This window comes from Cebus imitator, unplaced genomic scaffold, assembly GCF_001604975.1.
Source record: "Cebus imitator isolate Cc_AM_T3 unplaced genomic scaffold, Cebus_imitator-1.0 Scaffold26, whole genome shotgun sequence".
NCBI lineage: Eukaryota > Metazoa > Chordata > Mammalia > Primates > Cebidae > Cebus > Cebus imitator.
This window is the reverse complement of record NW_016107341.1, coordinates 9,994,923-10,008,490: the sequence shown is the minus strand read 5'-3', so window position 1 is coordinate 10,008,490 and position 13,568 is coordinate 9,994,923. Positions and strand designations below refer to the sequence as shown.

At 38.3% G+C, this 13,568-nt stretch overlaps 2 protein-coding genes across 8 annotated transcripts in view; one reads left to right on the top strand and one right to left on the bottom strand.

Annotated features, from left to right (window-relative positions):
- FAM185A (family with sequence similarity 185 member A) overlaps positions 1–12,295 on the bottom strand; it is a 55,289-nt gene extending 42,994 nt beyond the window's left edge. Inside the window, exons 1-3 of one of the 3 annotated variants that reach the window (XM_037736578.1) lie at positions 11,581–12,272; positions 9,407–9,516; positions 2,480–2,572 (exon numbers count right to left, since the gene is read on the bottom strand). In XM_037736578.1, the coding sequence (XP_037592506.1) occupies positions 2,480–2,572; positions 9,407–9,516; positions 11,581–12,028 (651 nt within the window). In that variant the 5' untranslated portion in view covers positions 12,029–12,272. Of the gene's footprint in view, positions 1–2,479; positions 2,573–4,295; positions 5,892–9,406; positions 9,517–11,580 lie in introns of those variants that run through there. The other 2 variants (XM_017523056.2, XM_017523057.2) reach the window with 2 other exon arrangements.
- Positions 1–13,568, top strand: part of CCDC146 (coiled-coil domain containing 146) — a 182,855-nt gene that overhangs the window by 22,343 nt on the left and 146,944 nt on the right. For 4 of the 5 annotated variants that reach the window (XM_017523038.2, XM_037736574.1, XM_037736575.1 and 1 more), the window contains exon 1: positions 12,432–12,639. The exons of the other annotated variant lie outside the window; for it this stretch is intronic. The gene's annotated coding sequence lies outside the window, so the exon portion shown is untranslated. Of the gene's footprint in view, positions 1–12,431; positions 12,640–13,568 lie in introns of those variants that run through there. 5 annotated transcript variants of the gene reach the window in all.

Sequence of the window (13,568 nt, the reverse complement as noted above, 5' to 3'; positions counted from 1 at the left end):
ATTTTTATCAGATTAAGGACATTCCCTTCTATTTCAACTTTGTTTTATTAATTTTGCTATTTAAATCATGAATGGCTTTTGAATTTTAGCACATACTTTATTTGACTCTATTGACCTATCATGATTTTTCTCCGTTAGTATGTTAATATAGTGAATATACTATCATTTCTAGAACTTTTCAACTTGACATCTAATAACACAGTAGCTTTCCACCAAACTAAATGGAAGGAATTTAAATTACCTATTTAATGACAGAACAAAAAGTACATTTAAAAATCAATACCTTCCTGACAGAGGTATTGCTATAAATTTTCTTTTCTATATGAAAAGAAAAAATTTTCATTAACTTAGTCATTATGAATATATATATATACATATATTATACATAGTTCTTACAAATAATGAAAACCAAGTTTTAAGGAAGTACTGTGGCTTTGTAGCCCAGATTGAGAGGAAAACTATGTCATCGACTCACCAAATAGACAGATGAAATGGGTTTCTGTGTTCTCTGTTAAGTTAGAAAACTAAACTTAGATACTGAAATTAAACAATTAAAAAACACCAGGTATTACTGACCATTGGCACTGGCAAAAGAAAAAAAAGAAAGAAAAACAACATGTAGAATAATGATGCTTTATTTATAGTGCTCATTTGATTCTCACAATCTTGTTAAGTAGACAAAGCAAGTATTACCATCTTGTTTTCTGAACAATGAAACTGCGTCTCAGGGAAGCTAACTGGTAGGTCTAGAACCGGCCAAGTTATCTTTCCTGTGATTCCTTTACCTTTATCATCATCATTGTGTTATTCCATTAGACTTAGCTATGTGCCAGACATTGTTTTAAGTGCTTTACCTGTATTAACTTATTTAATCCTCTTAAAAGAGGATTTTTTTGAATTAGTTTTATTACTATTATCCCATTTTCCAAAAAAACCAAGACACACAAAGGTTAAGTACTTTGTCCAGTTATAGAGCTTAGTGAATGGTTGAGCCAGAATTCAAACACAGGTAGTTTGGCTCTCATATGTTCTGTGCTCTTAGCTAATTCATTATGTTGTCTCTCAAATATCCAAATCACATTTCTATGAAAGTTGTATATTAAAAGTTAATAGATTTCACAAGTATTTATTTTATATGTTTTATAAAAATTACAAACTTAGAAATATACATTAAAAATCAATGCTATATGTAATACAAATAGAAAAAAAACCTAGACTGATTCTTTAGTACTTAACAAAACTCAATCAATAAATAAAATTATATAATGTCAAGTAAAATACATGAATACTCAATAAACCATAAAAGTTGCAACAAATAAATAACTGAGAGGAAACAGTGGCCAAAATATTCAAAGTAGCAAATGATTGAGATATTACATTCTCTGATACTTATATTTCATTGTAAATGTTGTAATATTTTAGTAACATATCATTTCAATAACAGCCATCATTTACTGAGTTTGAAGGGGCTGCAAACTTGTCTAACTTCCATCTTGCACCTCCAAGATTATAGCAATCTGAGAAGTAAAACTAAATGCCATCTCAAAAAGCTGCTGCATAAGGTCACACAGTATCTTTCAACACTTTCCTAGTTTAATTTACAGAGTATTTTAAATGTTTAGATTTAAACAACCTCCCATGGGGCCTAAGAGAAAGGTGATGGAAGATTTAAAAAAACAGAAACAATTACTGCTATAATCTATCTTGTTTAATTATGCCAACAATAATCTACATACAAAATATGCTTGCAACTCGTCCCCACCAATTATCTGAAAGTAAAGCTGACTATGAAATTTAACAAATTTATAAGAAACAAAAAGGCTCCTGCAAATTGTATAAGTGTAAAATAAAATGAAACTTTTCCCCAAAGATATAACATTATCAATCATGTTTTTAAATTACAATTTATAATTCCAAAATTTTACCTTTGCTTTTAATACTATGCTAAATAACCAAAGGCTACAAAAAGGGTTGATTAAAAAATACAAACCATCTTTCTGTAACAACTAAAATCCCAATAGCTACTTTTAAAAAAAGCTCTGAGAAAGCAGTAAAGCTATCTAATGGTGCCACCTTGTGGAAAATACTGAAGAAAGTTGAGTTTTGAAACATCCTTCAGTTTGCCTAAGGGTGAAGTAAAAGGTCCTAGAAAATACTTAAATAAACCTAACACAAGAAAAATCCAATCCAGTTACTGGTGATATTACTTAATCTATTTTAATCTATGATCATAAAAATAAAAATCTTTTCAGAGTTAGTTAAATATTAAGCATTTTTTATTGATTCCAGACTAGGAACTAACTGTCAAAAGTATTAAACCACAAACTAAAGCCTAAGTTGTATATTATTTAATCACTTCAATTTCAAATTTGAATTTATTTTTGAATTAAAATGCATTAAAGAGGGAATGTTACACCACGAACTTCATAGAACCTATCCACTTGGTAAGCCAAATGGAAGCAAAGTTGCAATTACTTACACTTTTATCTGATGCATGAATATCTATATTTCCATAAACTGTTCCCAGACAGATCACTTTGCCTCCTTTTGTTTGAACATGCAATTGTTGACTCTGAAAGACAAATTTTAAAAATACATATAGTGAAAAAGAGAGTAAGTTTGACTTACACTAGTGAAACATTTCAACATTTCTGTATTAATACTGACAAAGCAACAAAAGAATAAGGAATAAAACAGAAACTCACTGCTTCGAATGACGTCAACTAGAAAAAAATGTCAACTGCTGTTACAGGGATTAAATAAGCCACCTGGCAAAAGAAGAGATACTTGGCTATTCTGGTAGCTTCACTGAAGAAGGACTTGGGAATCAAAAATCACTGTGATCAGCTAACTAAATATCCACAATGATGAAGATGACAATAATAATCATTGTTACTATTCATCATTATTAATAACAATAACAGTTATCACTTACTTGGCATTTTCTCTGCACTAGACACCATGTTAGCTACTTCACATGAACTATCATTTAATCCTCATGACAAACCAGAGAGATAAGTATTACATTTTTCCCATTTTAGAGAGGAATAATACCACAATTCAGAAAGGTAAATCACTTTATCAGGGTGACACAGAAAAAAAAAATCTAAAGTAACAATTAGATTCAAGCTCTGTATGATTCCAAAGCCCACATGCTTAAGGCTGGAGTGGTCAGCCCAATTAAACCTTCTAGCACAACACATCCCAGAAACTGTAACTAAGTAAAAATGCCTCCAAGCACAAAACAATAGTCACAAGCCAGTTAGCCTCTTCTGCAAGACAGAAAACAAAAAGTGTGTGTGTGTGTGCGTGTGTGTGTGTGTGTGTGTGTGTGTGTGTGTCTTGATTTTGGACTTGGGAACTACAGTAAACACTATTATTGGCTCACAAAAATCCATTTTTTTTTTGCCCAAGTAAAAGCAGTATAGCTTGACCTATGGCAAGACCACATTTTCCAGCTTCCTTTACCTCTTAAGTGTTAAGTTCTCACCAACAGAACGTAAGTGGAAATGCTATATGCCATTTCCAGGTTGGTGCTTTTAAAAGAACAAGTGTGCCTTCTCTGTGCTCTTCTCATTCCACCAAGTGGGGCCAGAGTATAACAAGGCTCTAAAAGATGGCAGAGCCAGAAGTTGTAAGGAACCTAGAATCGCTGAATGAAAAAAACCCACCCACACACCTCAACACAAGTAAGAAATAAACTCAAATTATATACAAGCCATTAGATGTTTGGTCTATTTTTTTTAGAGTAGTTTATTTTTCTTTAATCATTATATATGTCTTTAGTTCTGTTACAATTATAAAGACATAAGGGGTAAATAGCAGAAGCTGCAGAGGAAGAAAAATAACAAAGGAAACTCACCAATATCATGACCAGCAACTGCAGAGAAATATCTAAAAAGCAGGGAGACAAAAATTCAAAACAATTATATGGCTTCTAGTTGTTTTACTTAGGAGGAAAAATAGTAAAACCTTAGGCAAAATAGCCCAGGAGTGAATTTCAGAAAATTTAGTGAACAGTACAAAATTACTCATTCTTAAAAAGATCTGGGCTGGGGTGCAGTGGTTCACACCTGTAATACCAGAATTTCGAGAGGCCAAAGTGGGAGGATCACTTCAGGCCAGGAGGTCGAGACCAGCCTGGGCAATATAAGAAGACCCTGTCTCTAAAAACAAATGAGAAAAAAAAAAGCCAGGCATGGTGGCACATGCCTGTATTTCCCAGCTATTGGGAGGACTGCTTGAGCCCAGAGTTTGAGGATGCAGTGAGCTAGGATCATGCTACTACACTCTGGCCTGGGCAACACATCAAGACCCTGTCTCTAAAAAGAAAAAAAAAAAAAAAAGTATTATCGCATAGTTAACTATGTTATGCCTAGAGACATGAGTCTGAAGTCAAATTATATTTAATATATTCCTTATCAAATATTGTAGGGAGCCAGTGCTGCATCACCCATGGGTACCCCAAGTTTGGTGGTGACAAAGAAATGAAAGACAGATTAAGAGAAAAAGGGGCCATCACTTCATTACTCTGCAGGTAACAGTGAAGGCCCCGAGCTCTGATCATCCACACTATTTATTGATTATAATTACTTTGATCTACAGGGTAGGGGTGTAGTGATGGTGGGATGAATCAGTGAGCTGGAATTGAATCAGTGAGCCGGAACTGGTGTATCATCCTAAGGACTGATAACAGTGGCGGTTTGGGAGTTTCGCAAAACAAGAACATGTGGTTATCTTTAGTTTATTATCTATATACAGCTGGTGGAACACGGACCTTACAAGGAGCCTACAAGTCTGGCTATGTCATAGTGCTATGAAGGGGTTTTACATCCTTGGGCACAATGTTAATGGTAATAGAGACTAGGTCACCCTGTACCAGAACATGAAGAGGCCTTCCTCCTCAGAGACCTCCTGCAGTTTGTTGTTCCTTGTTTATATGTTACTTATAACCAATTTATGTAGGCACTCTGTAAGTCCTTTCTCCTCTGCTATTTTTCCCAACAAAATATGTGATTAAACCTTTGAAAAGATTATCCCCAAAGCACTTTAAAATTTTTTTAAAAATTATTTTTAACTCAACAGTGTACATTTAACCCAGTTTAGTGGCAAGTTTTTTAGCCTTTGCCTTTTCAAGCTTGACAAGGTGAACCACAGACTTGTGATGCAGGTCATTGCCTCCCCAGTGACGATGGATCTCATCATATCTGTCATTGTAATTAGTCCTGATAGTTTCCACCAGCTTAGACAAAACTCCTTTGTCTTCCAAGTTAAACTGTGGGAAGGCAACAGTGGTGCAGATCTTCCTGTGGACCAGACGTCCCAGTCTTGCTTTTCCTTTGATAATGCAGTAAGGGGCCCCCATTTTATGACACAGGGCAGGCAGGAAGACAATCAGCTCGATGAGATCCATGTCATGTGCAGTCACCACCAGCTGAGTTTTCTTGTTCTCCACCAAGGTGGTGATGGTGTTAACTCCTGCTCAAAGGACCTGTAGTCTTAGTAGGGACATCCCCTTTGCCAGCAGCTTTCTTCTTGGCCTGGGCCAACAGCCTCTGCTTCTTCTCTTGCTTTGCCTCTGGTCTGTATTTGTGGGCCAGCTTAAGTAGCTGAATAATTGTTTGGCAGTCCAGGGCCTGGGTGAACTGGTTAATTGCAGGAGGCACTTTAAGCCACTTATACAGGATAGTTCTCTGCCACTGCAACCTGATATAGTGGGGCCGTTTCACAAAGCAGGTGAGGTCTCTTTGGGGCTGGATGTCCTGTCCAGTGCCAAAATTCTTAAGCCTTTTCTCAAACAGGGGATTCACCACTTTCTTGGCCTCCTGCTTCTTCATGACAGCAGGGGCTGCAGCCACCTTCTTCCCCTTGGCTTTCTTTCCTTTCAGCATCTTGGGTGACAGGAGGAGCACACTTGTTGTTTTAAATCAAGAACTCTTAACCAAGCTCACATGAACTCATAAAATTGTAAGCAAAATTTCATATACATGTGCATTTTTTTAAGAAGACAATTATTAGATTTTCTAAGAAGTCAAAGGTTCAAAAATAGTAAGAGCTACTGTTAGAATTTAAGGCTCATCTAATTCCCCCAAAAGTGTGAAGTTGATTATAGAATTTTTAAAAACATAAAACCAAATAGTTAAATGTTTAAATAAATCAAAAATTATTTAGAAAATAAATTATATTGCATTTAAAAAATGCAAATGTATGAAATTCAATTAGGTAAGGGTCTATTGCCTAAAAAATTCACTTATCTTATTCCCTCAGGATGCTGTACAAATGTGGTCTTATCATATGTTTTCTTTGAACAACAAAGAAAGGTGGAAAGAGCATGAGCTTGGAAATCATAAAGATCTGAGGTCAAATCCCAGCTCAGTCTTTTTTAGCTATGTGAACTCGTGAGTTCCTCAATCTCTTGGCGCCCTCTAGTTTCTTCCTTGATAAAATGGAGAAAATTCAAGGACTAAATGAAGGCTTAGCTAAGATTTGTGGTACATAATAAGGACTTATTAACAGTAGTTATTATTATTGCTATAAAAATTTTATTACGTAGGGCCAGGCACAGTGGCTCATGCCTGTAATCCCAACACTTTGGGAGGCTGAGGTGGGCGGATCACCTGAGGTCAGGAGTTCAAGACCAGCCTGGCCAACATGCTGAAACCCCATCTCTACAAAAATACAAAAATTAGCTGGGCATGATAGTGGGTGCCTGTAATCCCAGCTACTTGGGAGGCTGAAGTGGGAGAATCACTTGAACCTGGGAGACGGAGGTTGCAGTGAGCCGAGATCGTACCATTGCATTCCAGCCTGGGTGACAGAGCAAGACTCTGTCTCAAAAAAAAAAAAAAATTATTATGTAGATCAACTATATTTCAAGTCCTTAAGTTAGTGGAAGATAAACATTAACAGGTGATCACTAATTCAAGGTAATGATATTATATAATACTTAAAACTTAAACATTTTACCAAAATGTTCTGATTTGTGAATTTAAGTTAGTTAAATCCTAAGATCTCAAGGATAATTCTCTTAACCCTTAGTATACCATAGGCCTAATTTTAGTTCTTGAATTTCTTGTTTTGAGCTATTTCATTTGTAGGAACTAATATTTCATGATTTCTATTATTTCTTAGAGCTCTTTCAAGGAACAAATAGAAAATGTACTTACTTTTAAAAAAGTAGAACAAAAACTCATTCTATCTTGTAATTATCATTATCGGTCCACTGGACTCTTATAAATCTAAAATACATTATGGGATAATAGTGTTCTTATTTTTTTTTTTTTTTTTTTTTTTTGAGACGGAGTTTCGCTCTTGTTGCCCAGGCTGGAGTGCAATGGCGCGATCTCGGCTCACCACAACCTCCGCCTCCCGGGTTCAGGCAATTCTCCTGCCTCAGCCTCCTGAGTCGCTGGGATTACAGGCATGAGCCACCATGCCCAGCTGATTTTTTGTATTTTTAGTAGAGACGGGGTTTCACCATGTTGACCAGGATGGTCTCGATCTCTTGACCTCGTGATCCACCCGCCTCGGCCTCCCAAAGTGCTGGGATTACAGGCTTGAGCCACCGCGCCCGGCCTGTGTTGTTATTTTTTATATGTTTTATTACATATTGCTAATACATCATCCTAGGAGTTATGTCATCATTATATTCATAAATTATTCCCAACGATGTTTAAAAAAAATAATAAGAAGAAAACAGGAGAATGATCGACTTGTATAAAGCAATGGCTCTCAACTGGAGATCATTTTGTACCCAGAAGACATTTGACAATGTCTGGAGATATTTTTCCTTGTCACAACTGAGGAGCATGCTACTGGCATCTAGAAGATAGAGGCCAAAGATGGTGCTAAATATCTTATATTGCACAGGACAGGTTCCACAACAAAGAATTATCTAGCCAAAAAGTTTTATAGTGCCAAGGCTAAAAAACTATTTTTATCTTTAAGCCTACAATGGCAAAGAAGAAAATCAACAGAGAAAGATCTTTCAGAACAATCAGATTAATCAAAACATAAATGTAGAGACAGACAGCAGTATACTAGATTCTAATTTTGATTGTGCAATTGGAAATCTCAAACTCTTGGGTCTTCAGAGGTCAACAGTCTAGATCAGTTTTCTGAAACTTAAGTATCAATGACTGAACAAAATATTTCTAAGGACAAAAAGGAATTATGATATCCTCACCGAGTTAGTCATTCAACATCAAGACCTTATTGCACAATCTTTTACAACAAGAATCTGAACCAACTCATTTTGCTAAAAGGATGTGATGGTAATGTTAATCTTTTATGATATTTGTGCTACTAAATTTGTTTGAAATGATTCATATACAGACAGATGCTAATGGCATATATGCAAATAAAGGTGGATGAAAGAAAAAAATGCAAAAAAATGGATCAAATTATTTTAACTAGTGTTTGGAAATCTAAAAATGAAAATATTATGAAGCAAAGATGACTGACTTCAACAAAACTTCATGCTTTCAAAGTTTACAAAAGTATCAAGTTTTGACTATGCAAATGTAAGAAGCAGTAAGAGTAATGATAAGCTAGAACCTATCAGAGAGGATTTCAAACTATTTATAGCTGACACCAGTCTAATCTTTAAAAAATTAAATATAGGTCAGGCATGGTAGTTCACACCTGTAATCCTAGCACTTTGGGAGGCCAAGGCGGGAGGATAGCTTGAGCCCGTAAGTTCAAGACCAGCCTGGGCAATAGAGTGAGACCCTGTCTCTATAAAAAAAATTTTTTAAAAATTAGGCAGGCATAGTGGTGCACACCTGTGGTCTCAGCTACCTGGGAGGCTGAGGTGGGAGGATCCCTTGAGCCTAGCAGGTTGAGCCTACAGTGAGCCAAGATCACATACTGCATTCTAGCCTGGCTGACAGAGTGAGACCTTGTCTCAAAAAAAATAATAATAATTATAAAAATGTTAATTACAAAACAAGATGAATCATATGTCACTTTGCACAGATAACTACTTAGTCCTTAAGTAATGCACTAACTGGTACATTAAAAATGTGATTAAAGTAATCTAATATTTAAGCACATTTATAGTACATAAAGATTATTCCTTACTCTTTAATAAAATGGAAGAAAATCATTCATGAAAACTAAAATTTATTTAGTAAGATTTCAGAATACTAGGAAAATACTGTTAGTTTCACTATACACTTTGAAATGAAATCAAAAAGAAATTTGAGGCAAAATCCTCAAAACTGCTACAACCTCAGTACTCTACTAGAACTGATTTCAGGGCAAAATGTTTGCCAAGGACTTTCTGAGAGATGAATAAATGACCATGTTCTGAGAAATAGAAGAATCTCTTCAGTTTGATAGCATAATTCATAGTGTAAGGGTTTTTTAAAAAAAATAGTGAAATAAAATTAGAAAAATGCTATACCTTAACAGACTGCAGGACGCTGGTTCCCTGCTCAGTTTCAATTTTACAGTTATCACACTCGATACTTTGAACTTTTACACAGCCCGACCCAGATGACTTGATATCCAAACCTAAAAGTAAAAAAAGAAAAAAAAAAAGTTAGTACTGTAGTTTATAAGCTCAAAAGCATTTTAGTACCCCTAGAAATCCAGGTCCTCAGTTATGTCCATAACATTACTGAATCCTGGAAAGGGCATACTCTAAAGGTAAGGAGTCTTCTACCATGGCAACAGGACCAAATACAATAGCCTTTCTGCCAGTTTTTAGAAATAGGGCAGTTATTTCTACTGGCCTAAAAAATCTAAAGAGAAATAAGAGACTGCAATTCTGGTAAGTTCTCCTATGAAAGATTGCAGAAGCCTCTTCCCCAGGATAAATGATCATGACTTAGGTTTTCAAATCCTATGTCTAACCTTTCATACCTAAAAAATGAAAATACTACCATGCAGCTATATCACAACATATTTGAAGTAATTTTTAAAAATAGGAACAACTTTGAAAAACATAATATATACTATTAAAACCACAAGATTAGGCCATATATACTATTAAAACCACAAGATTACACCATGCCTGTAATCCCAGCACTTGGGGAGGCCGAGGAAGGAGGATTGCTTGAAGCCCAGGAGTTCCAGACCAGCCTGCGCAATGTGGCAAAATTCCATTTCTATAAAAACATTTGCCACGCATGGTAGCATGCACCTGTAGTCCCAGGTACTGAGGAGGCGGAGGTGGGAAGATCGCTTAAACCCATGAAGTCAAGATTGCAGTGGGCCATGTTTACGCTGCTGTATACCAGCATGCGTGACAGAGTAAGACCCAGTCTCAAAACAAACAAAAAACCCCCACAAGATTGTGGACAAAAGACAGTGGTATATGAAGAAAGTTTGGAAAATAAGGAATCACAAATGCCATCCTTGGCTGTCTATTTAAGATGTAACTGCAGGCATCTCTGTATACAAATTTTAAAAATTAAAAACTGATATTTAATTTGGAATTCACATATTGATTATTTCTCTTACACTAAACAAGACCTACCCACCCCACCCCACCATGCCTGAACCACAGATAGTACCACATCCTATATATTCTATGTTTTTTTCTTATATATATATCAGTTATATCAGTTATCAGGTTTAATTTGTAAACGAGGCATAGTAAGAGATTAACAATAATAGAGCAATTATAAAAATATACTCTAATATAAGTTATGTGAATGTGATCTGTCAAAATATCTTAATATTTTCCTATACCAGTTGAGGCAGGTAACAAATTGAGAAAGCCAAACGGTGCATAAGGGAGGGAGGGCTACTGCATCTACTTTTTGGTGCAACTGTAGGCATTATAAAAGATGATCTTAAAAATGCTAAATGTTATCATTATCATCATCATCAATACCTTCCCTCAGTCCCAGGAAGAATGAATCATCATCATCATCATCAATATCTTCCTTCAGTCCCAGGAAGAGTGACAGTCTGGGGAGCCCTTCCTAGAAAAGTGTGTGTACACAGTGCCTTGCCATTTAGGAAATAACGTAGAACCCAAAAACCTAGGAAACGTATCTTGTACCATTACTATTGAAGTTTCCTAGGCAGGCTTACCACATGTTTTTCTTCAAAGCTTGCTACTCATGGAAAACTTAGGCCAAAAGGGATGGAAACATAACAGTAAAAAGCTAGGCGTCTGTCTAAAACCAAATACTCAAACCAGGTGATACATGGAACATATTGACAGGGCTGTTTTGGGACAGACTCCCAGGCTGTGAGCAAGAGGAAATGTAAATGGACTGCCATACCATTGAATGGATTGTCAAGAAACCTCAACCTTGAAAAATAAGCCACTTTGTTAATGACAACGGGATAAAGGAGAACACAAGCGGCTCCACAAATGTAGTTTGACCTGGATTATACCAAATCATGTTTCCATTCGATGGATAAAATTTCTATAATTGGGAACCTAATTTTTAAATACTGCTCGGATACTCAAGAATAGAACAGAGGAAAAGGTGCACTTCCAAAGGGGCCAACTGTAAATTAGGTTTAGAAAACCAGGATCAATTAAAAGTGCACGTCGACCAAATTTAATAAGTTCACTGTGCGTGCCCTGGGACCCAAACCCGTTTTCACTTTACTTGCCAAACTTCAGGGGCGCGTTCACCTCCACGGACGTCTGGGGGTCGATACTATCAGACACGATGGCCATCTCCTCCAGAGTCTCGTCGTACTTCACCAGCAGGCTATCAAGGACCCGCCGCGCGCCGTCCTCCAGGCCGCACACCGCGACCAGCACGCGGTCGCCATCCGGGTAGGAGAGGGGGTCCAGGGGCCTCACGACCAGGTGGCACGGAAGCCGCGCCCGCAGCCGACCGAATGGGCTCACCTGCAGCGTCCACTCCTTCAGAGTCCGGCGCGCCGGGCCAGGCGGAGGGACCTCAGCCTCCGATCCTGGCCAGCGCTCGCCCCCATCTGAGCCGTACGGCCTGTTTTGGCAAGCCCGGCAAGCCCAGCGCCCAGCGCCAGCCCACAGTCGGACCTGACGGAGACTAAGGCAGCCAAGCTCCCAGCCTGAGCAGGAGGCGAGCATGGCGCGCCTCTCTCGCCGGTCCTCAGAACACTTCAACCACAGGCAGGGTCACTTGCCACGGCCAATCGACTTGGCCGCTGTGATGTCTCCAGGGAAACAGGAGACGTCTGTCAGGGTTTAATGAAGCAAGCACTAGCTCCCTTGCTGGAGGCTATTTAAAGATCCGCCGCTCAATCCTCAGGGGCAAGTTGGAATTTGAAAGCTCTAAACTCTGACCCGGACTTCTTGCCTACTCCCGTCCCTTTCGCTAAGGTCGAAGGGATAAGTAGTTCTAAAGGTTGAAACATCGCAGAGCTCTGGCGTCTTAGAAACCACATATCCCAGGAGGCAATGCGCAGAGGAGACCGGGTAAGAAAGCAGGTGTTAGACTCGCTGGAAAGGCGCGCGCCCTTTGCCTCAAGACCATTGGCCAGTGGAGGGGCGGTTCTTGGGAGTCCAACTGGCCAATGGAAGGCGCGGAAAGGACAACGTGGGTAAAGTTGCGTGGTCACCTTGGATACCAAGGACGCGACTTCTTGTTTGGAGAGGTGGAGCTTTTGAGTGAGACCCAGAAGGCCAAATCCCAAAGAGGAAAATAGAAGCCTAAATAAGGATCAGGACCAAGGGAAGGGGTAAGAAACTGCGCTTCTAAAGATGACAACTAGGTGCAAACTAGGAGTAACCTCTATGGATGTCAAGACGCACGCTTCACTAACCTAGTGGGGGCGTCCCCACGGGATGGAGAATGCCTTGACAAGAGAGTAAAGAGCCATATTGGTGCTTTTGGACAGAATTGCTTCACTGGAGGTGTACTCCCTCCAATATTCCAAATATAGGAATAGAGTATTGGCTCCTTCCTAACCTTAGAGTTTTAATTGCTCACTTTAAAAATGAAGTTAATAATTTCCTTGCCATGCCTCAAAAAGGGTTTTTGTTAAGGATCAAGTAAGAAAATGGATGGGAACATGGTGCACAGTCTACAAAATTACCATGTAAAGTACTGTATTTTTATTTCAACGTTCTTAACATTGATTCTGAGTTACCAAGACAATTATGAGAGATCAGAACTTGTTTTGAGAATAGCGTTGATCTCTTTATCTACAAATGATCCTCAGTTTTGTTGTAGAGTCTTAAAAAAAAGACACACACATAAAAGAGAGTCACCGTGGTGCGGTGGAAAGAGAAGAGACAAGGGTCAGATTATTTTCCTGATTCCACCACTGCTTTATCTGTGTCACCTAGACCTGTCTATTTAGTTTTTAAAATGAAGGCCGGGCGCGGTGGCTCAAGCCTGTAATCCCAGCACTTTGGGAGGCCGAGGCGGGTGGATCACGAGATCAAGAGATCAAGACCATCCTGGTCAACATGGTGAAACCCCGTCTCTACTAAAACTACAAAAAATTAGGTGGGCATGGTGGCGCATGCCTGTAGTCCCAGCTACTCAGGAGTCTGAGGCAGGAGAATTGCCTGAACCCAGGAGGCGGAGGTTGCGGTGAGCTGAGATCGCGCCATTGCATCAATTTAAATGCTCCCTGGTGATGTGTGGTGGCGTATCCCTGTA